Below are 26,393 nucleotides of genomic sequence, written 5' to 3' on the forward strand. Positions count from 1 at the left end.
AACATGGGGTAAACCGAGATCTTCTCCCTTAGATCCACGGTTCCCCGAGGCCCGTTTTAAAAAAAAAAAGGCTTTGATTCTCGAAACGAGGGTAAAACGAGCTTTCGAATGGCAAAAAAAATAAGGTTTTGCCGCCGATGAACGACGACCGTCGCCGTTCAACGACGGCGGCGAGGTGGCGCGGAATGGCCATGGTGGCCAGAAACTGGATTTTGGGGGCCTGTTCTTCAGAAATGAAGAACAGGCGAGAACAATTCAAATAAAAGAGGGGAGGGGCTTAGTTTTTAATCAGGAAAAGTGAGGGTTTTAAGAAAATTATTGGCATATATACACGACCCGACCCGACCCAAATTTCTGACCCGTGCGTTTTTAAATAAATATGGGTTAATCCCATTTTTAGTCCCTCATAGATTTAATCCTTGTTCTTTGACCCTGAATCCTAATTTTTTGAATCTGATTCTCCTCCAATTTGTCATTCAATTTTCCTTTTTTTTACAAGTTAGTCCTTTCTTTTAAAAATTTTAATTCTGCTTTTCTATATATATATTATATTATTCCTTAATATTATTTTATTAGTTTTCTTTTGTCTCTATTCTAGTTTTTTTTTATGTACATTCGTGTATTATTAATATTATTTATTTATTTTATTTTTATATATATATATGTATATATTTTTTTTCACTTATTATTATTTCTATTCTCTCTATTTTTTTAGTATTTATTATACTTTTGATTATCTTGTTATATTCTTTTTTATGTATATATTGTTTATTTATTATTAATTAGTATCATTAACGTGTATATATATAAATATTATTTAATTTTCTTTTTATCATTATCGTCTTTGTACATATTCTTTTATTTATTTCATTTATTCACTTAATTTTATTTATTTATTTTTTTTTCTCTTGTCTAGTTGTTATTTATTTATTTATTTATTTACATACATTTTTTACTTTATTTATTTAATTATTTTATTTATTCGTTTGTTTTATCTTATTAATTTCTTATTATCTTTATTTTTCGATTCACTTCCATTTCTTTTTTTTCTTAATATTTCTTTTCCTTTAAGGTACTTTCAATCAATCTAAGGTAAGTAATTTTGGGATCATTATTTTACCTTTTAGGTTAAACTTTCAATTTTCTTAATTAAAGACAACTGGAAATTATATAGTACCGAAAGGGCAGTTCAAGGGTGCTAACCCTTCCTTGACTGTAACCGACTCCCGAATCCGACATATCTCTGGTAAAACGCAGATCATGTAATAAATAGGGTATCCGATCAACCCATTTATTTTTAAATAAATGATCGGTGGCGACTCCAATCCATTTTCCTAAGTCGAAGCCCAATTCCGGGGCCCAACCGAAAGACGGTTGCGACAAGTTTATATGCTTATTGAAATCCACTTCCCGATAAGCCTTTACAGCCTTCCAGTATGTCCATTTGTGCTTTTTATACCAGCAGACCTTGATTTTAGATTTCTATACAAATGAACACCACAAAGTCCATGAAAAGCATCTGGGAAACACCTTCTAACAGCGTTGTCAATTGAGTTTGCCCTATCGGATATGATTGTCATATTGCTAATAGGACCTATGCAATCCCTAAGATGCCCCATAAACCATGTCCATGAATCAGAGGTTTCAGATTTGCCAACCCCGTAAGCTATTGGCAATATCTCATTGTTAGCATCCATGGCTACTGCTAATAAGTTTACTCCAAGGTATCGACCTTTCAAATGTGCTCCGTCAACTATAATAACTGGGCGCATGCAAGTAATAAACGAACGAATCTACAAAATAATATACACAAGAAATATAATCATTTAAATTTTAAATGCATGTAACTAACAGAAATGAGTCAACAGAATTATATTGATTTACTAACCGCAGCACCAATGGCGATAAATAGCAACTCAAAGCGTCCATCTCTATCTGTTTTGATATGAGTTACCGACCCAGGATTTTTCAGCTTTAAATTATGACAATAAGCCGGCAGTTGGGCAAACGATGCTTCTGGCGACCCCCTCAACAATTCCAAGGCATAACATTTGGCTCTCCAAGCTTGAGAATATGATATACTAATCTTGAACCGAGCATTCATGTCAGTCATAATTTCATGTCCCCGATATACCCTGCCATTCAAAAACATTAACTCAGCCAGAAAACCACCCAACACTTTTTTGTTTGCCTGTCTATGGTGAGGAAAAACTTGGGTTCTTGAACATGTATGTTTATCAATAAAGGTCCTAACTTGAAACATTGTGCAATCTTTTATCCTCTTTGCAATCATACGCCACGTACAGTTTTTGTCAGTCGTACACCTTGTTTCGAAACGATCTTTGCTTGATTTGTTAACTTTTAGTTGATAGCCATGTTCCACACATTTCGTATACAAAGCTATCTTCAAGTCTTCCTTTGTATCAAAACAATCATCTTTCTTGATACGAATAACTTTTGTGTAACAATCAACTGCTTTCTTTGCCAACTCTTCTTCCGGTAACTGAAGTAATTCTGGCATATTCCAGTTATACTCCCGTTGCATTTTCTTTTCTTCGGGGACTTTTTCTTCTTCTTTTTCTTCTTCAGGATTATATGAATTACAGAATGGATGTTCAACATGTTCATTCACAGTCGTAACTTCCTCCTCATTATCATCAACAACATCTTCCTCGACAACGGGTGTTTCATCATCAAAATTCGGGTATTGACCAATATCAAAATCATTACACGCAGGGTCTGTTTCTTCTTCTGAAACATCATCAAAATTCGTGTATTGACCAATATCAAAGTCCGGGTATTGACCAAGATCAAATTTCGAATACTGACTAGTACTCACAATTTTTTCTCTTGGCTCATCATCGTCTAATTGGTCAATACGAAAACCGGAATTTGGTGCTGAAAGTTGATTTGGATTTGGATTAGAGAAAGGCTGTGGGTTTTGAGACCCACTTAGTTGATTACTACCCGCTACTGACCCAACAATACTACTTCTAGGTTCAACAACATACAATGTAACATCATCACTTGAAACATTAATGTAAGCAATGAATCGTTCAACATCTTCATTGTCGGTTAACAAATAAACTTTACCATTTCTCTGATAAGATAGCCTAAATCCACTTAGGGGCTCTAAATTTAATTTTTTTGAAACACGTAACATTAGGGTTTCATAAGTTAACTTCTTTAATGACAGTTTTAGTTGAAGATTCATGGGTAAAGGCATATATTGTAAAACACCATGAACATTCTCCCATGACCCTCCAAAACACAAATCTATCCAAACATGATCAACATTAGATGATTTCATGGTTGTAACTAAACAAACGAGATGCGAAACTAAGACCTGTTGCCGGATGGGGAAGGATGTCGTTGGATATTGGAACGGATGTCGCCGGAGAGAGTGATAGATGGAGATGGAATGAGTTGCGATTTAGGGATTTAGGTTATGAGTTGTTGCTGCTGCGTATATATACATACACAAAAAATTTGGCTTGCGAAACTAAAACCTGTTGCGAACTTTGAAACTCGCATTGCGATTCTGTATTATCTCGTTGCGAAAGTCAGAATCGCGTTGCGAAAGGCAATCATTTGACCATCGCAATGCGAACTGCAAATCGCAACGATAGAATCGCAATTCGAAATGAAAAAGGCAACGAGGATTAACATGCATAAACTTTTAACAATTATTATTGAATTCTAGGTACTTAACCAAACATTTTCAAACCAAAAGGAGTATATATGTTAACAAAACTTGCATTATGTGTATTTTATGTGTGCACTTTTAACATTTTCAGTTAGGCATGTATTAGTAACTTGAGTTTGAACATTGCTATGATCTGTTCAGTTGTCATCACTTATTAGACATTCATTTGACTATCGCAATGCGAAAATGGTTATCGCAACGAGAAAATCGCAATGCGAAATGAAAATCGCATTGCGATTTTCTCGTTGCGATAACCATTTCGCGTTGTGATAGTCTGTTTTGCCTTCAACATAAAGCAGATTGAAAATCAACAAATCAACTATTACATTTCAACACAAATTATGTACACATCAATTAAACAAATCAACATTTACAAATCATCTTTTACAAATCAATTAAACAATCAAAAAATAATAATAATTCTTATTTCTTCATCAATTATTGAATCAAGAATCAACAACTTTGTGACCCCGTACATCCATTTCACGCAGCTCACTTAAGGATTAACCTGCAGAAACCAAACATTTGCTCAAACAAGACTTCCTACACATCTAAAACCTACAAACAGCAAATTATTGAATTCTAGGTACTTAACCAAACATTTTCAAACCAAAAGGAGTATATATGTTAACAAAACTTGCATTTGACTTACCAATTAACAATGGACACTTTCATAACGCGGATGCAGGTAGGCAGCGTCTCGAATATATTGCTCTAGCCATATAATGCCGAAACCACAAGCCTACTGCAGCTCTATCTCTATCGGTGGGAGGTAAAAACTCTGTGCTTCCCGTCGTCAAACGCGCCAAGCAAAGGCATACGAGAGGACCACAATCCCCTCTGGCTCCCGGCGATTGCTGTGGCGCGGTCTCGTCTCTGACAACTGTGACATTGAACTTCTTTGGCTTCTTGTGTCCAGAATGACTCCAATACTTAATCCCATCCAAGAATTTAGCCAAATGAGAGCTCCATCCCTTGAAAATATCTCTCAAATCAGACAGTGATATGTAATTGATCATGCTGTCATACACTATTATCTTCAGGGATGGGAGCTGAAGTTGGACGAGAAGCCAGTGACGACGTTCCAAAACAGGGATAAACACCTGCGATCATAAGTAATAATTCATTTATTTGTGCACTTATTATTTATTAACACCTTTAAAAAATTTAAAAAATAAACACTAACCGTATCGACCTCCCACCATGCAGGATAAAGTTTAGCTTGTCCATTGCCCAACAAAAATGATTCATCTCGTTGATTCTTCAAGTGAACTGCGTGAAAAGCCGTCGGCATTATTGTATATAGCGAATTTTTTTTATTTTCCTAAGCTTCCTTATTATTAGTAGACGTAACACCCATGCATCGATATGCTGTTTTACAAAAAAATACATATATTAGTGAATTACATTAATTTTTAAACAAATTAATCAAAATCATATATAAGACAAATATAGTCTTACCTCCCCATCCAAATAGCCACTGTCTTCAACCCCTAATAGCACACCCCACCAAGACCGATCAAGCAACAAAAACATTTCATCGTTGAGTTTGTTGATGTCAGTGTAACACCCTTGGCTCCGCTCATGTAGATAAAAATCAACTGCGGTCTTAGCCCAAAGGGTATTATCCATAATTGTTTCCGGTAGTTGTCTCCTCTCCACTTCAGATACCGGAAGGGTACTAGCCGGTAAATCATACGAGAGCCAACTCTCATCCATCATGTCCGGAACCGGTGGGGGTTTCTCAATACTTCGATATATTACCCCATGTGAATCGGGCTCTGGAATGGTGGGAGGGACCTCTTCAACGATGACAGTGGCCTCTTGAACGGTGGGGGGGGGGAATCTTGAGGGAGAATAGGGGCCTCTTGAACGATTGGAGGGGACTCTTGAGGGATGACCGGTGAGTCGGGCTTCTTCTTGCGGAGTCTTCGCACCATTGGGGTGAACGGAGACGTAATAGCACGTCCACGCCGTCTGATGCGTGAACTCCGTCGTGCAAGGAAAACCCGACGTAAAGCATCCACCTTATCGGGCCGCTAAAAAAAATTAATACATAAATCAGTAAATAAACAGACATGATATTAAACAAAGACAAATATGTTTCAAACTAGCATTGTATTCACCTAAATCATTATTCTATCATAGTTCACAAAATGCTCAGATAACATTCCAGAAGTAAGCACTTATATAAACATTTAAAAGGACAACATATATAAACATTCCAGAAGAAGAATAGTTTACTTTCGCAACACGAAACTTAAAATCGCAACGCGAAATGACTATCGCAACGCGGAAATGGCTATCGCAATGCGAAATGAAAATCGCAACGACAAAATCGCAACGCGAAATGAAATCACAACGACAAAATCGCAACGCGAAACACAAATCGCATTGCGATTTTCATTTCGCGTTGCGATTTTGTCGTTGCGATTTCATTTCGCGTTGCGATTTTGTCGTTGCGATTTTCATTTTGCATTGCGATAGCCATTTCCGCGTTGCGATAGTCATTTTCGTGTTGCGAAAGTAAACTATTCTTCTTCTGCAAATTGAAACTTGAATGGATTGCATTACTTCAACCAAAAGACAAAAACAAAACCAAAAACAAATACTAACAAAAACAGATTGGCAGCAACCGAATGAATTATGAGTATGAAAAATCTTAAACTTACCTCGTTGCGTAGAGTATGAACCTCATTCTGCAACGATGCTACCATCTCACGTAGAGCGGCTACCTCACCGCGTAATGTAGACACCTCAACACGCCATGCACTATCGTCTTTGCGTAAAGTACCGACCTCCTCACGCAAGGCATTGACCTCATCACGTAACTCCCCTAACTCATCCCATTGAGGTGGAGGTGGAGAACAGGGAGATAAACGTCGTGACATCTTTGCCGGTCGCCTATCTTGCGGTGATGGTGGAGAAGAGGCTCGATGATGTGAAAGAATAAGTGATGGCTGTCGTTGTGGAGGTGTATAGCCGGGTCGATCAGATGATGGCTCTAGGTGAGGTGATAGCTCTGGGCGAGGTGATGGCTCCCGAAGTGGAGGCTGCTCATCAACCGTTCCATCAAAAAAACGCTTACTAGCTTGCCACCAATCAGTGGCAAGCTCAGCTTCCGTGGGTGTCAGCCTCTGTAGAGGAGTGTTGGCCTCCTAACAATATAAAAGCTTAAACAAAGTTAAATGTGTACTAGTAATAACTTGTTTATAAACATATGGTAGTATTTATATTAACTTACATTATTTATTGTCGTATACCGTAGTAAATCTTCCCATTGCAAGGTTCGTTTCCTCTTCCAGGAAATAGCCCTGGGAATATTATTTGAAGTTTTTATTGCATATGTCTTCATGGCGGGAAAGGCCTCAAATATCCAAATCTACAAACAATATAATAACAAACATTAGTAATTGTTAAATAATTACTTATAATTTTGGAAACATTATATAAAAATTCTTACCTTAAAGGCCCAAATAAAGCCTGTCAAAGTGTATTTGGAACCATCGCCATGCAAACTTTTTCGATCATCCAAGGCAGACGATAACTTATTCCATGTAGCTTTCCATAAATACGAGCCCCACGGAAACATGTTCCACGCATTTAGGTCTTCTACCAATTTGATTAGATCATTTGGAATAGGTTGTCTGGCCTCTCTGCCTAAAAAGCCGGCATGCAAAAGAATTAGAAGGCATACTCAGACAACGTCGACGTCATCCATCCGAGTAAAACCATCTTTATTATTCAAAAATCTTGTCAGGTCTTCTACGTGTAGACTCGGCCTCTCCAGCTCAGGAAAAACCCGGGATAGCCATGATGGGCGGGTAATGTGTCTAGTGTACCGACCTACATCATCGTGTCCGAAGCGTAGACCGGTGATTAAGCAAAACTCCTCCGCCCAAAACACGTATACGCCGGTGGAAAATCAAACCATATCTCTTCATCACGACGTTGTATAGTCTCTGGTAGATCTCTAGTCATGGTTTGAAGAAACAGGTGTGTCAACATCGCATCTCCACCGGGATGTTGTACTTTCAGCCATGGCCCGAAGCATGTATCCTCAAACATTTTTCTTTGTGCAGGTGAAAGCTTCGACGCAATTGTTTTGGCCAGTCTGACTTTATTTCTCAAGGTCAATTGAGCCGAATAAAAGTTCTACAAAAACAATAAACATACTAAATTAGATATACCAAAAACTACACTGTGAAGATATACCAAAAACAATAATAAACATAAATAGTAGTAGTTTATTCTTCAAACTTAAATATGCAACACTGTGAATTTCATATTTGTCTTTGTTTTTTGGTTGAAGTAATGCAATTCATTCAAGTTTCAATTTGCAGAAGAAGAATAGTTTCTGAAAATGAAAATCGCAACACGAAAATGACTATCGCAACGAGAGAATCGCAACGCGAAACTAAAATCGCATTGCGATTTGCATTTCGCGTTGCGATTCTTGGTTGATTTAATAAGCAATCTAAGTGAAATGGTTAATCTATTATTGAAATTACCAGTAAACCTATCATCAATTTCAATATGAAAAACCTAATAATAATGCAAAAATTTCAAAAAGAAAATAATTAAAAAAACTAACCCTCGTTGGTTGATTTGGTTGATTTTCCATTTCTGATTGTGAGGGTGGCTCTGAGAGATTTAGATAGACGGATTTCGCCGGAGATGGGGACGGATTTCGTCGGAGATGGGTGAGAGAGTGAGAGATGGAGATGGGACTGAGTTGTGATTTTAGGTTTTAGGTTATGAGTTGCGATTACGGGATATACTGTGGACAGTTCAGTGTTCCAATATATTTATATTCATGTTTGGAATTTAAAAATAAAATACTTGGCCAGGATACTAATGACGCTTTGAAAATCGCATTGCGATTATGTATTATCGCGTTGCGAAAGTCAGTATCGCGTTGCGAAAGTAAGTATCTCGTTGCGATTTTTTATTATCGCATTGCGATAGTCAGTATCGCATTGCGATTTTCTCAATTCGCGTTGCGATTTACTTATTCGCATTGCGAATTTCCCAATTCGCGTTGCGATTTACTTATTCGCATTGCGAATTGGGAAAATCGCAACGATACTGTAGACCATCGCAACGCGATTTTCAACTATCGCATTGCGAAAATGCAACGCGAATTTGCGATAATGGAGATCGCGTTGCGAATTAGCGATCGCATTGCGATTTTGTTGGTCATTTTGGAAAATCCGGAAAAAGTTGGTTAAAATCGTATATTATATGAGATTTTTGGTCACTGAGGTTATTTTCTCTAATTTTTTTCAGTAGAGAAAATTATTGATATTGTAAATTGTAACGAGAGACTTTGATTGATCAAATAATTAAAAATAATAATTCTATAAAATAAACAAGTGAAACATGACACGACTGTATCGAGCTAAAAGTAGCAATTTTTAGGTTAGTGAAAAAAATAACAAATTTTATTTGTTATCATCCATAGTTTATCTCCTATCTCTTCCGCAGTACGCTCCCTTTTCATTTTATTCATTTTATTTTATTATCTTATTTTATTTTATTTTATCTAATTATCTTTGTCGTTTTTATTTTAATAATTTGTGACATATATATTAATAAAATATTAATAATTTCATGTTATAAAAGAATCTTAATAAGATATGATAGATTAAAATACGAATAATTAAAAATAAATGATTAAATTTAAAAAATTAAATTTTAATATCAAAATAGAGTGAAAAGATAATTTACCAAAAAAGATAATGGTCTTTGTCACCGACCCAACAGCTGTGCAAGTAGTAATAAATGAGAACGCCATGACTTTGTGTTGTAAAACAGAGCAGCTTTTCATTTTGGGTCTTTCTTTTCACAGTGGGATCGATGGATTTGTACGCGAAAGTAGGGTTTGGGGGTTCAAACTTCAAAGTTATACGGGCGTTTGGTTTAGGTAATCTTAGATTAGAATATCATTTCAACCTCTAGTAATCCTTTATTTCTAACTAAGATATTTTGGGAATTTATTATCGGGAACGTAATTTCTCTCTTATGTTAGGAATTGTTGCATTCTTGTTATTTTAGACTAAAATGTTTTTTTTTTTAAATATCATTCTTCTATTATTGAATAAAAAAATTCTACGAAGATTAAATTATAAATTTATCCTTAAATTATTTTAGATTTACAAAAAAAAAATTATAATCAGAATTTTATATGAAGTTTAAGGGTTAAAATAAAATTTTATCTTTTCATTAAACATATTTATCTTTTTAATTTTATAAAAAAATTATATGAATTTTATGAATTTAAATTTTTTAAAGAACATATATAAATTAATTATAGTAATATTATAGTAGAATTCAACTTGTTAAAAAAACAAATATATAATAAGGACAATTTGGTAAAATATAAATTCAATAATCTTTTATTCCTTTAACTAAACACTGTAATCTTACATTTCTGCTAAACGAACCAAACATAAAAATGTAACATTCTCAGTAATCTTATTCTAGCTGATAATCTTACATTCTGTGAACCAAACACACCCTGAGGTTCATCTATGTTTCCGGCTCCCCATGTTTTTGAGATTCTGCCATGAAAAAAAAAATTAAGGTTGAATTAACATAGGTGGTATTATCGTATTGGATGGTGTCATGTGCAAATGCAACAGAATAAATTTGAAGAAGATGGTCAACTATCATAATTATACTAAAATGTAACCTCAATTACTTGGTACTAATTAAATCACACTGGAAAAAAATACCACAGCACAGTTTGTTTAACACTTGAGTAGTGGCTTAACTGGCATATGATTATTACAGATGATGATTGCGTGTGAGTTAGTGGAAGGATAAGAACAAATTCTAAGAAAAGCATATTTCCAAAAACTTGAACAGCTGTTGTGGGCTATAGCCAAAAAGTAACTTTCTTTAGCTGTACAATAATTATTTTATGTATAATGATAAGTTAACTCCTCCATGTTTGTACATTTTATCGATTTTGTCATTACTTTTTTCAGTTAATTTTATTCACCAAAATTTTAAAATAACGTAAATCACTTTTTCTATTATTCAACATATATTGTCATGTATGTGTCAATAAATTATAATGATTTGAATTTTTTTAAGATTAAAGATCAAACTTAAATAAAAAATTAAATTTATTTATAATAATATTTCCATTCATCTTTACAAAGCCTATTTTATAGGGATAGTATTAACAATTCATTTTTTATTAAGCTAAATGTGATTACAAAGTAGTATATGTTCGAAATACTCTCTATCATTTGACAATGAATACTCAATCACCCTTGCGGTCGCTGGTGTTCAAACCGTGACCTCTAGAAACATCAGCGATTCCTTTAACCACTGAGGTAAGTTGGTTCGTGTAACAATTCATTTGTTTAATTAACTGTTTATACATATAGAACACAATCACAAGATATTTATACGATAATATAAATGATTTTTCCCAATATAATGTACAATTTTCTTTAAAGTAAAAGTAAACAAGTGATCACTAATCTATATAAAAACAATTTTTTATCACTGAATTTTTAAAATTTATTAAATGAACATTAAATTTGATGAACTGTTATAAAATAATCGTTAAACTTTAACAAATTAGTACAAAATGATCTTTAAATATATCAATTACTATTTTGGAATATACAATGACCATCTTGTAACAGATTGATAATTCTAATGACTATTTTGTAACTTTTAAACGTTTAGTGGCCAAAAAGATTATTTCAACATAGTTAAGTGACAATCGTTTGAACTTTACCCTTTTCTTCTAACACAAATGTCCCAAATTTCTTCCCTGTTCTAAAAGTCATGATTTGAAGGACCATTTCCTACTCTAGAAAAGCTATGAGTTGGATCCACTGCGTAGCTTTAACGTCCATTTCATTTCAACAAAACGTATAGCTTCGGCATTATAGGAAGGGCAATGGATTCCTAGGTGGAGGACACCACCATTCACAGAGCTGACAGTACAATACATCAATGCAAAGCTATCAGATTCAACAGCTTTCTTTCCTTTAGAAATCAAATACCAGTCAACCATATTTTCCTGATCCAAGATTTCCATCCACAATACATCGAGTAAGGAAACATGGCTCCCACCAAGAAACTTATCAGAGTGGCAACAAAGTGGCAGAAGATAGCCAGCCATGGCAAGACAGAGAATTAGTTCAGGATATTTATTTGTTTAACTTAATAAACGAACATTATACGAATGATTCATTAATATTTCATCTAATTTCATTTTGATTTATACCCTTAATGTGTGCAATCAACTAATCAAGATTACATGATTGGATTTATCCCGTTGTTTGGCTAAGTAAGAGGTGAAATATTTTAATATCCAGTCCATTTGATGTGCAAAGGCAATATTCATATTCTATCTTTCAAATTCATAACAGATAAACAAAATGCAGCTCGTTGTCAGTATTTTGATTTGTCAGGGACAACAAATCAAGGTTCTTTATTGTTTTAAATATCATTGGTTCATCTTGTATCTCTGTCTTTTAGCATTCATATAAAGATAAGAAAAACTTAGTTGATAGTTTGCACTGGTTCTCTCTCCAAATGTAAAGCACAAGATCTTAACCTAGTCTAGGACCCAACCCAAGTTTGTTGTTTTAGCTGTTTTCTTCACTTCCTTCCAAGTAAATGCATCATTTCTAGAAACCGGCATAGACGAAACTAAGTTGGTTTTCAACCAACATTAATAATAATAAAAAGGGTTATGGAATCTGGATCTAAATACCAATATTGCCTTGTTTAGAATTTTCTTTCGTTTATTTATATCTATTCTTGTGGTTGTTAGAGAGGAATATGAGCTTTCAGTACTTACACACCTGATATGTCAACCATGTGAAGAATATGTGCCTGCAAACGTCCATTCTCATTGAAATAATTATACCCTTTTTCTTATACATTCACAACAGAAAGACAGCTATAGATAAAGTGGTTTTTGTTTTCTACGTGTCTTCAAAAATCAGCACAATGGCTTCCCCTCCTCACCATTAGAATTCCCATTTCAAACATCTTGCTCTACCTCATCTATTTCTTTGTCAGAAATCAAGCATTGTTAGCACAAAGAAGCTCAACAAAATGGAAAGGAAGTAGAAGAAGATAGATGCCATTGGAAGGAAAAGAATTACTTCACCAAGTAGTAGCACTGATCGAAAGATGGCTAATGCTGATCGTTCTAATAAACAATCAGTCGTTGATAAAGGCCGTTTTGTTGTCTATGCAATGGATAAGGAGCGTTTTATGATTCCCTTGGCATATGTCCAGAACAATATTTTCCAGCAACTTTTCAAGATGTCCGAGGAGTAGTTCTGACTGTCAAGCAATGGGCCTATAACATTACCGTGCGATTCTGTCATATTGAGTTACATAGTCTTGTTGGTACATTGAGGATTAACTAAGGATTTGGAGAAAGCAGTGCTCAGCTCAATCACTGCCCATGGCTCATGGCTCCTCGTCGTACACTACAATTTTCCATGAAGGACATGCTGAAAAACAGTCACTTGTCTGTGGATTCTGAACATATTTACCATGTAAAACAGTATGCAATTTTCAACCCCAGAAGGAGATGAAAGAAGTAAGACACTTGTATTAATAACTATTAAACAACTGTATAGATAATTCTTTGTGGAATGCTAACTTCATGAAATGTAGTAGACCTTTCTGATAACTAGAATAAGTTAATTCCGTAACATATACTGTCTCATTAATAGTTGCAAACTGCAAATACATATGAAAATAAAATACTAAACCTTAACCGGACAACTGTATATGATAAATTCCAGGATTAGTATTGAGTTTAAAGAAATAACAAAGATAGAAGAAATGCTTTATCTTTATTCACCTATCAAAATGTTTTACAATCACTGCTTATATAGCAGAAGCAACTTATGCAGTTAGCTCTACATAACCGGCTAACAACTCTCTAGCTACTAAACCACCCTAACTGCCTCAAGCCACATGTAAACATTCTAACCTCAATCTTTAATAATTAGCGACTACAGTTGGTAAATAATCAAAATTAGTAACCTTTTTTTGTCCAGAAAGAAGCAACTGGTGGTAATTTGCTTGACTGAAGGTTTCTTATTACTATTCAAAGTCATTAATCTTATGTGAAGAGAATTCTAATGAAATCTGTGATCAAATCATGAGTCAATACTATTGCAACACTGGACCATTTTGCTGTTAAACCACTTGGCAAATAGATGTGTCTGCACTCTATGCTCCACCTTGTTGGGCTAATCATCCAATAAAAGCAGGCAACCCCCCTTGCAGATTGCCCCACACATCTGCAATCACATGGCTCTGTTTCCTATGAATGCCTGAATTCTAATAATTCATTAAAGCGGCTGTCTCCAGCCTTGCGATTATATATTCATCCCAATTCATTGCTTCAAATCAAGCACAACAGCTACATTTAGAAACCAGAGTTCTAAGACCTAAAATTTCTCTCTTATTTCTGTTTCATCAAAGTCTTCCCCACTAAACAAAGTAAAGCAAGATGATCAGTGCTAAGAAGCATATCAAGTTAGCAAGAAAATGGCAAAAAATGACTTCAATTACGAGAAAAAGAATCACATTACCAAGAACCACCATGGAGGCTGAAACAAACAGTTGCAGTACATCATTGGTGGTCTAAAAGGGTCACTTTGTGGTATACAGTATGGATCAGAAGCGATTCGTGCTTCCTTTGGAATATCTAAAGAACAAAATGGTGATGGAGCTATTCAACTTGGCAAAAGAAGAGTTTGGACCACCAGGACCAGGCAATGGACTTCTCATCATGCCTTGTGATGCAACCTTTATGGAATATGTAATTGCACTCATCGAAAGGAAACCGAGTAAAGAAGTGGAGAAAGCACTGATCCTGTCCATAAGCACCAATCGTTGCTCATCATTGTACCTTTATCAGCAAGAAAAGGACCAACAATTGCCAATATGGAGCTTCTAAAACAATTTTTTCCCTTTTTTCTTATATTGTATTTGATCCACAAAGTATATAATGCAAAAACATCAAAGATTTGTATCTCTCATGCTTAATCATCTCTAGTCTTGTCAGGAAACTTTTTACAGAAAATATTACATCAACAATTCGTAACTAAAAACACAATCCTATCATGTCAGATAATACTATTACAAAACAGTTTTACTCATCATATATGTTTTTAATAGAAACAACTCATATTAATCTAAACCAGTTTAAATATATGTTTTTAATCATCATAGAAGCAGCTTTCTGAAACTTCCTCACACATTCTGATGAGCTTAGAAGACGACAGGTTAAAGTGCAAAGGAAGCAAAAGTTTAATTTACTTGTCCAAGAAGAGGTGAAAATCAAAGAAGGTTAAAAAAAAGCTTAGTTGAAAAACGATATCATTTCAGTCAGAAAGTAGATATCTTCTTTCTTTCTCTTTTTTTTATAAAGTATAACCGATAACTATATTATCCATTAAAAACAGCTAATTTCTACAAGGATGGATTGAATTGAAGTAAAATGCTACAGTATCCGAACCAGGACCTCACTGTTAGCAATCTCTTGGAGCCATTTACAGACATATCAATGTGGAGTAGATTAATTACGAGATATCTTAAAACATAACAGTCTGGAGATAATGATGTTTTCAATCTCACTAGCCTGTTGGGTGCAAATCTTATTTCATAAATTATATAAACCCTTGAAATTCAGGATTTTTGGCAAACTAGAACAACAATTTTTTTCCTTGTTAGGTAATATATCCAGAACATGAGGGTTATTTAAAATTCCTGGTCCTGCAAATGAATGATGATATAGTTCTGCAAGAAAAAAAAAAAGGATAGGACCACTTCCATTACTCACCAGACATACCTAACTGGCTGCCTTCCAAATGATCGCTCACATTTCGGACCACATACATGGTTTTGCTTATTTGCTTGTCCAACATTGAAATGCTTCATTCAAAGGACTGCCTTCTATGCGTGAGTGTATATATATTCATCCATTTTCCATTTTCATCGGTGCAGCAAAACAAAAGCTTTCAGCTTTCAGCTTTCTCTTCTTGTCCTACAATAGCCTCCCTTATTTTGAAAAAAGGAAACAAGATGATTAGTGCTAAGAAGCTTATCAAATTGGCAAGGAAATGGCAAAAAACTGGCAGCAATTAAGAGAAAAAGAATCACACTCTCGAGAACCAGTGGGGATGTTGACACTAACAGTTGTAGCACATCATTGAGGGTCGAGAAGGGTCACTTTGTGGTGTATAGCTCTGATGAGAAGCGGTTTGTACTTTCATTGGAATACCTGAAGAACATAATTGTGATGGAGTTGTTCCAACTGGCAGAAGAAGAGTTTGGACTTGAAGGAAATGCACATCTCACCTTGCCTTGTGATGCAGCCTTGATGGAATATGTAATTGGATTGATCAAAAGGAAAGCAAGTCAAGAAGTTGAGAAGGCGTTGATTGTGTCTGTAGTTGAAGTCAAAAAGTTTATGGCATCCCTATCAGCAAGAAACAAGCCAACAGTTGCCAATATTGAGTTTCTATATCCAAATAAATATATGTTTTCAACTTTGTAAACCATCCACCGCAATTTTACATCATATATAGAATGAGAAAATTCCATTGTTTTTTTTTCAAAGTCCAGTTATCCGACATGGCAATCATCCATCTTTTCATCTTGTTTGGAACTTGAAGGAAAAAAGAAAGCGAAATAAAGCCCAACTAACCCTCTCCTTCCCGAATTTTCTAACCTTAGTCAGAAATTCAGAACTGATATTAACACGACAGCCCAAGTTCTGGTTCTTTAGAACTTGGTTTTCATTTGGAAAAGAGCCTGGGTACATTGAGATTCTAGGCCTATGCATTTCAAAAAATGAGATCAGTTGGGAACCAACTAAATATCCCACATTTCCTATGGAAAGAGAAAACGAATAGTTAATAACCAGCAAGCAACCTCTCCACTCTGTCCCTTCGGGGACATCCGATAAAATTGGAACGATACAGAGAAGATTAGCATGGCCCCTGCGCAAGGATGACACGCACAAATCGATAAATGGTCCAAATTTTTTTCTTGATCTCCCCCTGATTTTTTTTTTGCTTGTTTTTTCGCTGGTCTGTTTCCATCTCTTTCTCTGAGTATCTGACTATTATCTTTGCGTTTTTGTGCTTATTTTGACGTTCGCATTTCATTGGTTTTTTTCTCAATCTGGGTTTCGTCTTTTTTTAACTATCATGAACAGTCAAACATGACTTTGACATTCATTATTAGGGATTTTTGAGATAGTTTGTTGAGTGATTTTGTTGAATTAGCTTGTGGGGTTTTCATTGTAGGTTGTAAATAATTATACAACTTTGATTGCTGGTAATTGGTAACATTGAGGAATGCATTTGAATTGAAAGGTCTCAAAATTCACCTGCAGTTGAGATGCCAAAGAGGTAAAATGACCATAATTCCATGTTTTTGTCTTGCTAATTCAGATTCTAATGACTGTCAGTTTGTCACTTTGAATGCATAAAGGTTGTCCCTTCAAATATGGCCTGAACTAATTCAGCTTCAGCCTCTAGTTGTTGATTTCTAACTCATAGAAACTTTGCTCAGTCTGCAATCACAAAACACTGTATCTGCCCAATAGATGTTTCTTTGTATAAACTCTAATCTTCTCTTAGCTAGGATTAGATTGGCTAGATTGACGAGTCGTTTGATGTGCAGCTTCATGGGTTGTTGTTGCAAATTCCATATGGTTATAGAATTTTGATAGCTGGTAATTGGTAGGAAGATTAACTACTTGTATTTGGCTATGTTTAAAGGAGTTCTGCGTTTCAAAATTACAAGGTTCTTACTGCAAAACATGCCCTTAATGAATGCTGAATATTTAGGCTTTGTGTAGGAGTTGGCCTTTCATTTTAAATCTCTTCTCACTTTGTATCTTAAGTCTTAACCATTGATTTTTCTTTCTATTCAATAAAGCTGTGCGATTGGAGAATGTGATGTTGACCAGAATTTCTATTCAGAATGTGCTAAAAATCCGTAGTCATCAGTGATAGCCTTGTGATTTGTTTACAAAATTCAAATGATAAAAACGTTGTAGGATGAACTGAAATTTGGTAACCATTGAGGAACTAATATGAATAGAAAGTTCAAAATTCACCTGTAGGTGATATGCTGAAGGGGTCAGTTTGCTCCTTAAAGAAATTCTCAGTATGTCCTGAACTAATTCAGCTTCAGCATTTAGTCTTTGCTTTCTTATCATATAGAGGCCTTGTTCAGTGTGATATGAACTGATTCAGCTTCAGGTTTTAGTTGGAATCTAACCAAATATCATATATCCATTTGAATCAGATTTGTAAGATACCATCATACAATGTAGATCAGCATGATGGAAAATCAATGAAGTGGCCCAAACATATCTTTTACTATTTTCTATTATGAACATTTTGCAGGTCAGTTTCCATCTCTGTTTACTTTCCATTTGTATGCTTTGTTTGACGTTCATCTTAACTGAGAGTTAATATCATATCCATAAAGAATCTAGTCATGATTGGGTTATGGAATCAATTTGATCGAACAGTTTCCCTGGTCAATCTTTGTTGGTCAATTAACTGAAAATCATGGTTTTGAAAATGAAGAAGAGATCTTTTTATAATTAAATGATAAGGTTCTAGCTGGTTTATGCTTGCTGCAGTGTAAAATACGAACCTTTTATGAGTGTTGAGTATTGTTGTTTTGTTTAGGAATCGAACTAAGCATTTCTGTCATTTCTGTATATAGTCATAACAAATTTGTAGTCATTTAGTCATGATTGTGTGGTGTATTAACAAAATCAAGGAATGAGTTTGAATCGGAAGGCCCCAAAGATTAAGCTCAAGTTGACAACATGACATGCTTGCGGGACCTGAATGATGCTAATTGAGACATATGTTACTTGTAATTGGGTGAGTGTTAGATGCAAGTAACGAAGCGTAGCAATCAAACGAGTAAAGTCTAGCTGTTCGTGAATGAGGTGAAATATTTTGAAGATGGCTTATTATGGTCGCATCGAATCGACAATTCTAAGGTGTTTCCTGTTAATGCATTGTTCTGGTGATTTGGAGCTTCAAAGAAGCCTAAACAAGCAGCTGAATGGGTTCATCATCCAAGAATTGAAGACCCAAATATCTCATAAACAAAGAAAGTGACTCGGCCATCTATGCTTGGCCTCAAATCTTTCACCTTTGTTACTTGTGAAATCAAAACAATAAACAAGCTTATGATAATGTAAAAATGAGTAGATCCCTGAATACAATTGCTGAAAATCTTCATTAAATGATTACTTTTGTCTAATTATTTAAATGGACAGTTGAGTTGGTGTTGAAGCGTAATACAACTTGACCAATTATCAGCATCTTAAACGTAATACAACCATGAAAATTTCATTGGCTGAGTTAGGACTTAAATTCTCTGTTTCGGTTCGGATCCATTCATCGGGTCAAGAGTGTCGAGACACATCAACGGTTCATGTCTAAATAAAAAGGTCCCACTCTTCAACCACATCCCCAAGCCCATGGCTTTTGTTTTGTGCAACACCCAAGTCTGGGCCAGCCCACACGTTAGGACCTTATAAAGATGAGATAGACTAGTTAAGATTCAGTTGGGAACCAACTAAATATCCCACATCAGTTAGCTAATGAGAAAACGAATAGTTAATAAGCAGCAAGCAACCTCTCCGGTTTGTCCCTTCGGGGACATCCGATAAAATTGGAACGATACAGAGAAGATTAGCATGGCCCCTGCGCAAGGATGACACGCACAAATCGAGAAATGGTCCAAATTTTTTTCTTTCAATTTTCTCCTTTTTCCTCCTGATATTTTCCCCTGCTGATCTGTTTCCATCTCTTTCTCTGACCATTTTCTTTGCGTTTTTGTGCTTACTTTGAAGTTCGATTTCATGGGTTTTGCTCAATATGGGTTTGGACTTCTTTAACTATCATGAACAGTGAATATGATTTCGACATTCATTATTAGGGATTTTAGATAGTTTGTTGTGTGAGCTTGTTGATTTAGCTTGTGGGTTTTTCGTTGTAGATTGAAAATAATTATACTACTTTGATTTCTGGTAACTAGTAGTGAATATAGATTACTTGTGCTTGGCATTGTTTAATGGAGGTTTCCGTTCTTGAAGTGTTCATAGTTGATATCTTTATAAATAGGTTGTGGAATCATTGATCTAGTAATTTCCCTTGAGGCCAATTACAAAGTTTGGAAATATTTTACTTGCTGCAAAGTATACTTTATGAATGTTGATATTTACTCTCCTTCCAAAGTTCAGAAACACTGTGTTCATGACTAGAATTTGGATAATAAATATGCTAATTTTTTTTGCATCTATCAGTGGTAACCTTCTGGTTTGTTTGCCAGAATTGAAGGGCCAAATGCTGCAAGATGAATTGGAATTCTCCAATTCGATACCATTGAGGAATGCATTTGAATTGAAAGGTCAAAATTCAGCTGCTGTTGATATGCTGAAAGAGTTTAGAATGACCACAATTCCATGTATTTGTCTTTCTGGTTTAGAGACTAATGACTGTCAGTTTGTCACTTTGAATGCTTAAAGGTTGTGCCTTCAAAGAAATTCTCAATGTGAAGGTGCAACTCTTGTGACTCCTTAGTTTATATCAATGCAATGCCATTGAGGAATTTTGTATATAGATATGCTAAAAATTTTGCATCCAAAATTCTGTACCATTGAGGAATGCTTTTGAGTTGAAAAGTTAAATTCACCTGTAGTTGAGCTGTTGAAAGATGTTAGAATGACCACAATTTCATGTATTTGTCTTGCTAATTCAGACTCTTATGATTGTCGGTTTGAGCTAATTCAGCTTCACTGTTTAGTTGGAATCTATCAGATATCCTAAATCCATTTGAATCAGAACAGTAAAACCCTTTATTATAGAAACCTGCTTACAACATAGATTAGCAATTTAGAGTGCTTTTTACTGAGAATTGTGAAGTTTATGACACCATAGAGTAGAAATTTAGGTCCACCTTCTCCATTGCATTGGATGTAGTATTTTTTTGTGCATATCTTGAAAAGGCATTGCTAAAAAATTACTAACCTAAGACTAGATTGTTAGCCGGTCAAAGACCAACTGATCAAATTTGTTTTTACACCTCAGAGACCAAGATGGTCACTATCAAAGGTAAACTGCAAGAAATCTTTACTCTTGCGGTCATCTTACATGTTCCATATACAAGAAATAATATCCTTCATGTTGTGAAATCAGGGTTTGTTTCATATAAGAAAACTAGACCACTTGGCAACATAAACAGGACAGTCCCATCTTTACATTCAAACTCCACGTGCCAATAGAAAAAATAAACAAATAGGACGATCAACACATGATGTATTTCTCTCTTACCATCACATGCTTGTGCATCCCTCATATCTTCATTCAAGACTATATAGAAGAGATTGTCCCCATGGATAAGTGACAGGAAGGTCGTGAGATTGATTGGATTTGAACATAGACAAATATAGGTTGCAATTTGCTTGACTGAGTGGGTTTGCTTGATAGAGATTGTCCCATCTTAACAATTCTAAGGTGTTTCCTGTTAATGCATTGTTCTGGTGATTTGGAGCTTCAAAGAAGCCTAAACAAGCAGCTGAATGGGTTCATCATCCAAGAATTGAAGACCCAAATATCTCATAAACAAAGAAAGTGACTCGGCCATCTATGCTTGGCCTCAAATCTTTCACCTTTGTTACTTGTGAAATCAAAACAATAAACAAGCTTATGATAATGTAAAAATGAGTAGATCCCTGAATACAATTGCTGAAAATCTTCATTAAATGATTACTTTTGTCTAATTATTTAAGTGGACAGTTGAGTTGGTGTAGAAGCGTAATACAACTTGACCAATTATCAGCATCTTAAACGTAATACAACCATGAAAATTTCATTGGCTGAGTTAGGACTTAAAATCTCTGTTTCGGTTCGGATCCATTCATCGGGTCAAGAGCGTCGAGACACATCAACGGTTCATGTCTAAATAAAAAGGTCCCACTCTTCAACCACATCCCCAAGCCCATGGCTTTTGTTTTGTGCAACACCCAAGTCTGGGCCAGCCCACACGTTAGGACCTTATAAAGATGAGATAGACTAGTTAAGATTCAGTTGGGAACCAACTAAATATCCCACATCAGCTAGCTAATGAGAAAACGAATAGTTAATAACCAGCAATCATCCTCTTCAGTTTGTCCCTTCGGGGACATCCGATAAAATTGGAACGATACAGAGAAGATTAGCATGGCCCCTGCGCAAGGATGACACGCACAAATCGAGAAATGGTCCAAATTTTTTTCTTTCATTTTTCCCTTATATTTTTCTCCAATTTCCTCCTGATATTTTCCCCCTGCTGATCTGTTTCCATCTCTTTCTCTGACCATTTTCTTTGCGTTTTTGTGCTTACTTTGAAGTTCGATTTCATGGGTTTTGCTCAATATGGGTTTGGACTTCTTTAACTATCATGAACAGTGAATATGATTTCGACAGTCATTATTAGGGATTTTAGATAGTTTGTTGTGTGAGTTTGTTGATTTAGCTTGTGGGTTTTTCATTGTAGATTGAAAATAATTATACTACTTTGATTTCTGGTAACTAGTAGTGAATATAGATTACTTGTGCTTGCCATTGTTTAATGGAGGCTTCCGTTCTTGGAGTGTTCATAATTGCTCTGATAAAAAGGAAACCAAGTAAAGAAGTGGAGAAAGCATTGATACTATCTGTAAGCACCGGTCGTTGCTGCCCATCATATCTTTATCAGCAAGAAATGAACCCACAGTTGCCAATATGGAGCTTCTGAAACAAATTTTTTTCCCCTTTCATCGTCTTGTAATTGATCCACACCTTTGTAGATTAAAGAATATAATGCAAAAACATCAATTTTTTTCTTCTCATACTTGGTTGTTTTGAACCTTGATAGGAAACTTACTTCTTATCTACAATACTACATCGACAAGTTCATATTAGTGAGAGTGACTTATCATGTCAACTGGTACTATTACTAAACAGTTTTACCAAGATAATGTATATAAGATTCAAAATTGGAATCCTCTGTTTATATATAATAAAAACATAATCTTCTGTTATTTGTTAATATACAGGAACTGAACTCAAATATTTGTCTCTCATGTTTGAATATATGTTTTCTTTTCTTCTCTCATAGGGGATAATTAAATTCCCTTTTTACAAGTCATTGAAGCAGCATTCTGAAACTTCATCACCCATTTTGGTGAGCTTAGAAGAAAACAAATTAAAGGCCAAGGGCAAGGAAGCAAATTTTGATTTGTTACTTTGTTAGACACAAATCGTCCAGGCAGTGGAGAAAATCAAAGAAGGTAAAACCTTTGGAGACTATCATCTGAGCATAGACTTGACGTAAAATTCTATCAAATTCTACCAAATTCGACCAAACAATTCGAAAAGATTAATTATGAGATATCTAAAAATATAACAGCCTGGAGATAATGATGTTTCAATCTTATTAGTTTGTTGGGGGCAAAGCCTATTTCAGAAATTAGATAAAGCCATCAGTCAAGGATTCATACTAAACTAGAACAACAATATTTTCTTGTTAGGTAATATATCCAGATCATATGAGTACTACGATCTTGGGTCCTGCACTTGCCACGGTTCTGGAAGAAAAGGATTGGACCACTTCCATTACCAACCAGACATGCCCAACTGGCCGCCTTCTAACTGATCTCTCACATTTTCGACCCACATGGTTTTGCTTATTTGTTTCCCTTGAATCCCAACATTGAAATACTTCATTCAAAGGACTGCTTTTCAAGACTTGAGTGTATATATATTCATCCATTTTCCGTTTTCATCAGTACAACTAAACAAAAGCTTTCAGTTCCCTTCGATCTTTACTCTCTCTGCCTTTTCTTGTTCTACAATAGCCTCCCTTGTTTTGAGAAAAGAAACAAGATGATCAGTGCTAAGAAGCTTATCAAATTGGCAAGGAAATGGCAAAAATTGGCAGCAATTAAGAGAAAAAGAATCACACTCTCGAGAACCAGTGGGGAAGTTGACACAAACAGTTGCAGCACATCATCAAGGGTCGAGAAGGGTCACTTTGTGGTGTATAGCTCTGATGCGAAGCGGTTTGTGCTTCCATTGGAATATCTGAAGAATTTAATTGTGATGGAGTTGTTCCAACTGGCAGAAGAGGAGTTCGGGCTTCAAGGTAATGAACATCTCACCTTGCCTTGTGATGCAGACTTGATGGAATATGTTATTGGGTTGATCAAAAGGAAAGCAAGTAAAGAAGTAGAGAAAGCGTTTATTATGTCAGTAGTCGGTGTCCGTTGCTCATCATTATTGTATCCCTATCAGCAAACAAGCCAAAAATTGCTAACATTGAGCGTCTAAAATCAAATGGCGCTGTACATTAAGACATATAATGAGAAAATCCAGATTTTGTTTTGTTGTAATGACTCTCATCTACTGGACTAAGGCAATGTTATGTTTCTAGAAGAGGTTGCGTCTGTTAGAAACCAAAGTCAATTCTGTTGTAACTATCTTGGCTGTGACAGTTGGTGATGCAGAACCGTTCAACTTGGAAGAATCTGTTATAAATAAGATTCAAGTGAGTTGAGAGGGTTTGAGGAAGAAAAAAACAGATTGTACAGAGAGATTTAGAGAAGAGAGTTTTTGTTTCTGGTTCTAAATCTTGTAAACTTTGTTTTAATTGCCTTAGTGAGATTGATTCCTTTCCTGTGGATGTAGGTCACCCTGACCGAACCACGTAAATATTTGGTGTTCTTGATTACTGCTTTGATTTTCAATCTTGATCAGTGTTAGACTCTGATTGAGTGTGTGTTTTTCTGTGGTTATTGGCTGATTTCACAACAATTGGCGCCGTCTGTGGGAACTCAGACCTCGATGATGGGATCTGCCAAGTTTGACATTGAAAAATTCACTGGAAAGAATGACTTTGGCCTTTGGAGAGTAAAGATGAGAGCCTTACTTGTTCAACAGGGAATTGTGGAAGCACTACAAGGACCAACAGCTTTGCCTACTGAGATGCCCGAGAAAGAAAGGAACAGTATCCTGGAAAAGGCTCACAGCGCGATAATTCTGAGCTTAGGTGATAAAGCTTTGAGGGAAGTGTCAAGAGAGACAACGGCTCAGGCTCTCTGGGCTAAACTTGAATTGCTCTATATGACTAAATCTTTGGCCAACAGACTCTTCTTGAAACAACGCCTGTACTCCTTCAAGATGCATGAAGAAAAATCAATCACAGAGCAGATTGATGAGTTCAATAAAATCATAGATGATCTCGAAAACATTGATGTTAAGATGGAGGACGAGGATAAGGCTTTACTGTTATTAAACTCTATCCCCAAGAGTTATGAGCATTTTAAAGATGCGATGCTTTATGGAAGGGTGCAGTCAATTTCGATGGAAGAAGTTCAATCCCTAATAAGAGCCAAAGAACTTCAAAAGAAACATGATATGGATGAAGAGAATAGTGGGGATGGTCTTACTATTAGAGGAAGATCAGACAGAAGAGACTCAAGAAATAATCAGAACAGATCAAGATCGAAACAAAGAAAGAAAAGTGGAAATCAGTCATCAAAGGGACCGTTCAGGTGTTATCATTGCCACAAGGAAGGACACTTCAAGAAGAATTGTCCTGATCGGAAGAAAAAATATCAAGAAAAACCAAAAGACTCAGGAGAAGTAAGTGTAGTCTCTGATGGCTATGATTCGGCTGAAGCTTGGTAATTACTGAGTCAGAATCAAGCAAAGAGTGGATTCTTGACTCAGGTTGCTCCTTCCATATGTGTCCTCATAAAGATTGGTTCGAAACACTCCAACTGGTCAGTGGTGGAACTGTACTGCTTGGAGATAACAAAGCATGCAGGGTGGTTGGTAGTGGGACAATCAGGATAAGGATGTTTGATGGAGCTGAACGAATATTACAACATGTCAGGTACATACCAGAACTTAAAGGAATCTGATTTCTTTAGGAATGTTGGAATCAAGTGGCTATTCTTTTAATGCTGAAAATGGTTATATTAGAGTTACTAAAGGCTCTATAATTACCATGAAAGGAATTAGGAAAAACGGGTTATATTCTCTAATAGGGAGAACTGTAATTGGTAACTCCTCTAATGTAGTCCAACCTGAAATTGATAAAACTAGACTATGGCACATGAGGTTGGGACATGTAAGTGAAAGGGGCCTACAAGAATTGTTTAAACAGAATCTATTAGGTGTTGACCAAATTAGTAAATTGGAATTTTGTGAACAATGTGTGTGGGGAAGGCAACTAGAGTAAAATTCTCTACTGGAAAGCACATCACAAAGAAACCATTAGATTATGTTCACAGTGATCTATGGGGTCCTGCTAGAACACAAACACATGGAGGTGGGAGGTATTTTCTATCTGTCATAGATGATTACACTAGAAGAGTGTGGGTTTTCGTTCTAAAAACAAAAGATGAAGCTTTTGAACGGTTCAAGGATTGGTTAACTCTCACTGAAAACAAAATGGAAACAAAACTGAAGCACTTGAGAACTGACAATGGCCTGGAATATTTTTCAGAGCAGTTTAATGAGTTGTGCAGGAAAAATGGTATTACAAGGCACAAGACAGTTCGAAATACCCCTCAGCAGAATGGATTAGCTGAAAGGATGAATAGAACTCT

The 26,393-nt window shown here is 35.6% G+C and overlaps 1 protein-coding gene, 3 non-coding genes and 3 pseudogenes across 4 annotated transcripts; all 7 read left to right on the plus strand.

The window, feature by feature from the left end:
• Positions 1–12,114: 12,114 nt before the first annotated feature.
• LOC120201597 lies at positions 12,115–13,248 on the plus strand (annotated as a pseudogene).
• Positions 13,249–14,121: 873 nt separating this feature from the next.
• On the plus strand, positions 14,122–14,749 carry LOC120201640 (annotated as a pseudogene).
• A 951-nt stretch (positions 14,750–15,700) lies between these two features.
• On the plus strand, positions 15,701–22,628 carry LOC120201648 (annotated as a pseudogene).
• On the plus strand, positions 16,660–16,762 carry LOC120201735. Its single transcript, XR_005523667.1, has one exon. It is a non-coding gene; the product is annotated as a U6 spliceosomal RNA (small nuclear RNA).
• On the plus strand, positions 19,405–19,507 carry LOC120201733. The gene has a single exon (XR_005523665.1). It is a non-coding gene; the product is annotated as a U6 spliceosomal RNA (small nuclear RNA).
• Positions 21,929–22,031, plus strand: LOC120201734. The gene has a single exon (XR_005523666.1). It is a non-coding gene; the product is annotated as a U6 spliceosomal RNA (small nuclear RNA).
• Positions 22,629–23,444: 816 nt separating the features above from the next.
• On the plus strand, positions 23,445–24,162 carry LOC120201647 (auxin-responsive protein SAUR67-like). Its single transcript, XM_039202219.1, has one exon. The coding sequence runs from the start codon at positions 23,665–23,667 to the stop codon at positions 24,106–24,108; it is 444 nt and encodes a 147-aa protein (XP_039058150.1). The 5' UTR covers positions 23,445–23,664; the 3' UTR covers positions 24,109–24,162.
• The last annotated feature ends 2,231 nt before the right edge of the window (positions 24,163–26,393 follow it).

The sequence above is a fragment of the Hibiscus syriacus genome, unplaced genomic scaffold, assembly GCF_006381635.1.
Source record: "Hibiscus syriacus cultivar Baekdansim isolate YM2019G1 unplaced genomic scaffold, ASM638163v2 tig00007895_pilon, whole genome shotgun sequence".
In the NCBI taxonomy this organism is placed as follows: domain Eukaryota; kingdom Viridiplantae; phylum Streptophyta; class Magnoliopsida; order Malvales; family Malvaceae; genus Hibiscus; species Hibiscus syriacus.

Excerpts from the sequence above, each read along its gene's own strand:
- LOC120201647 (XM_039202219.1), top strand. The coding sequence starts at position 23,665 with ATGATCAGTGCTAAGAAGCTTATCAAATTGGCAAGGAAATGGCAAAAA.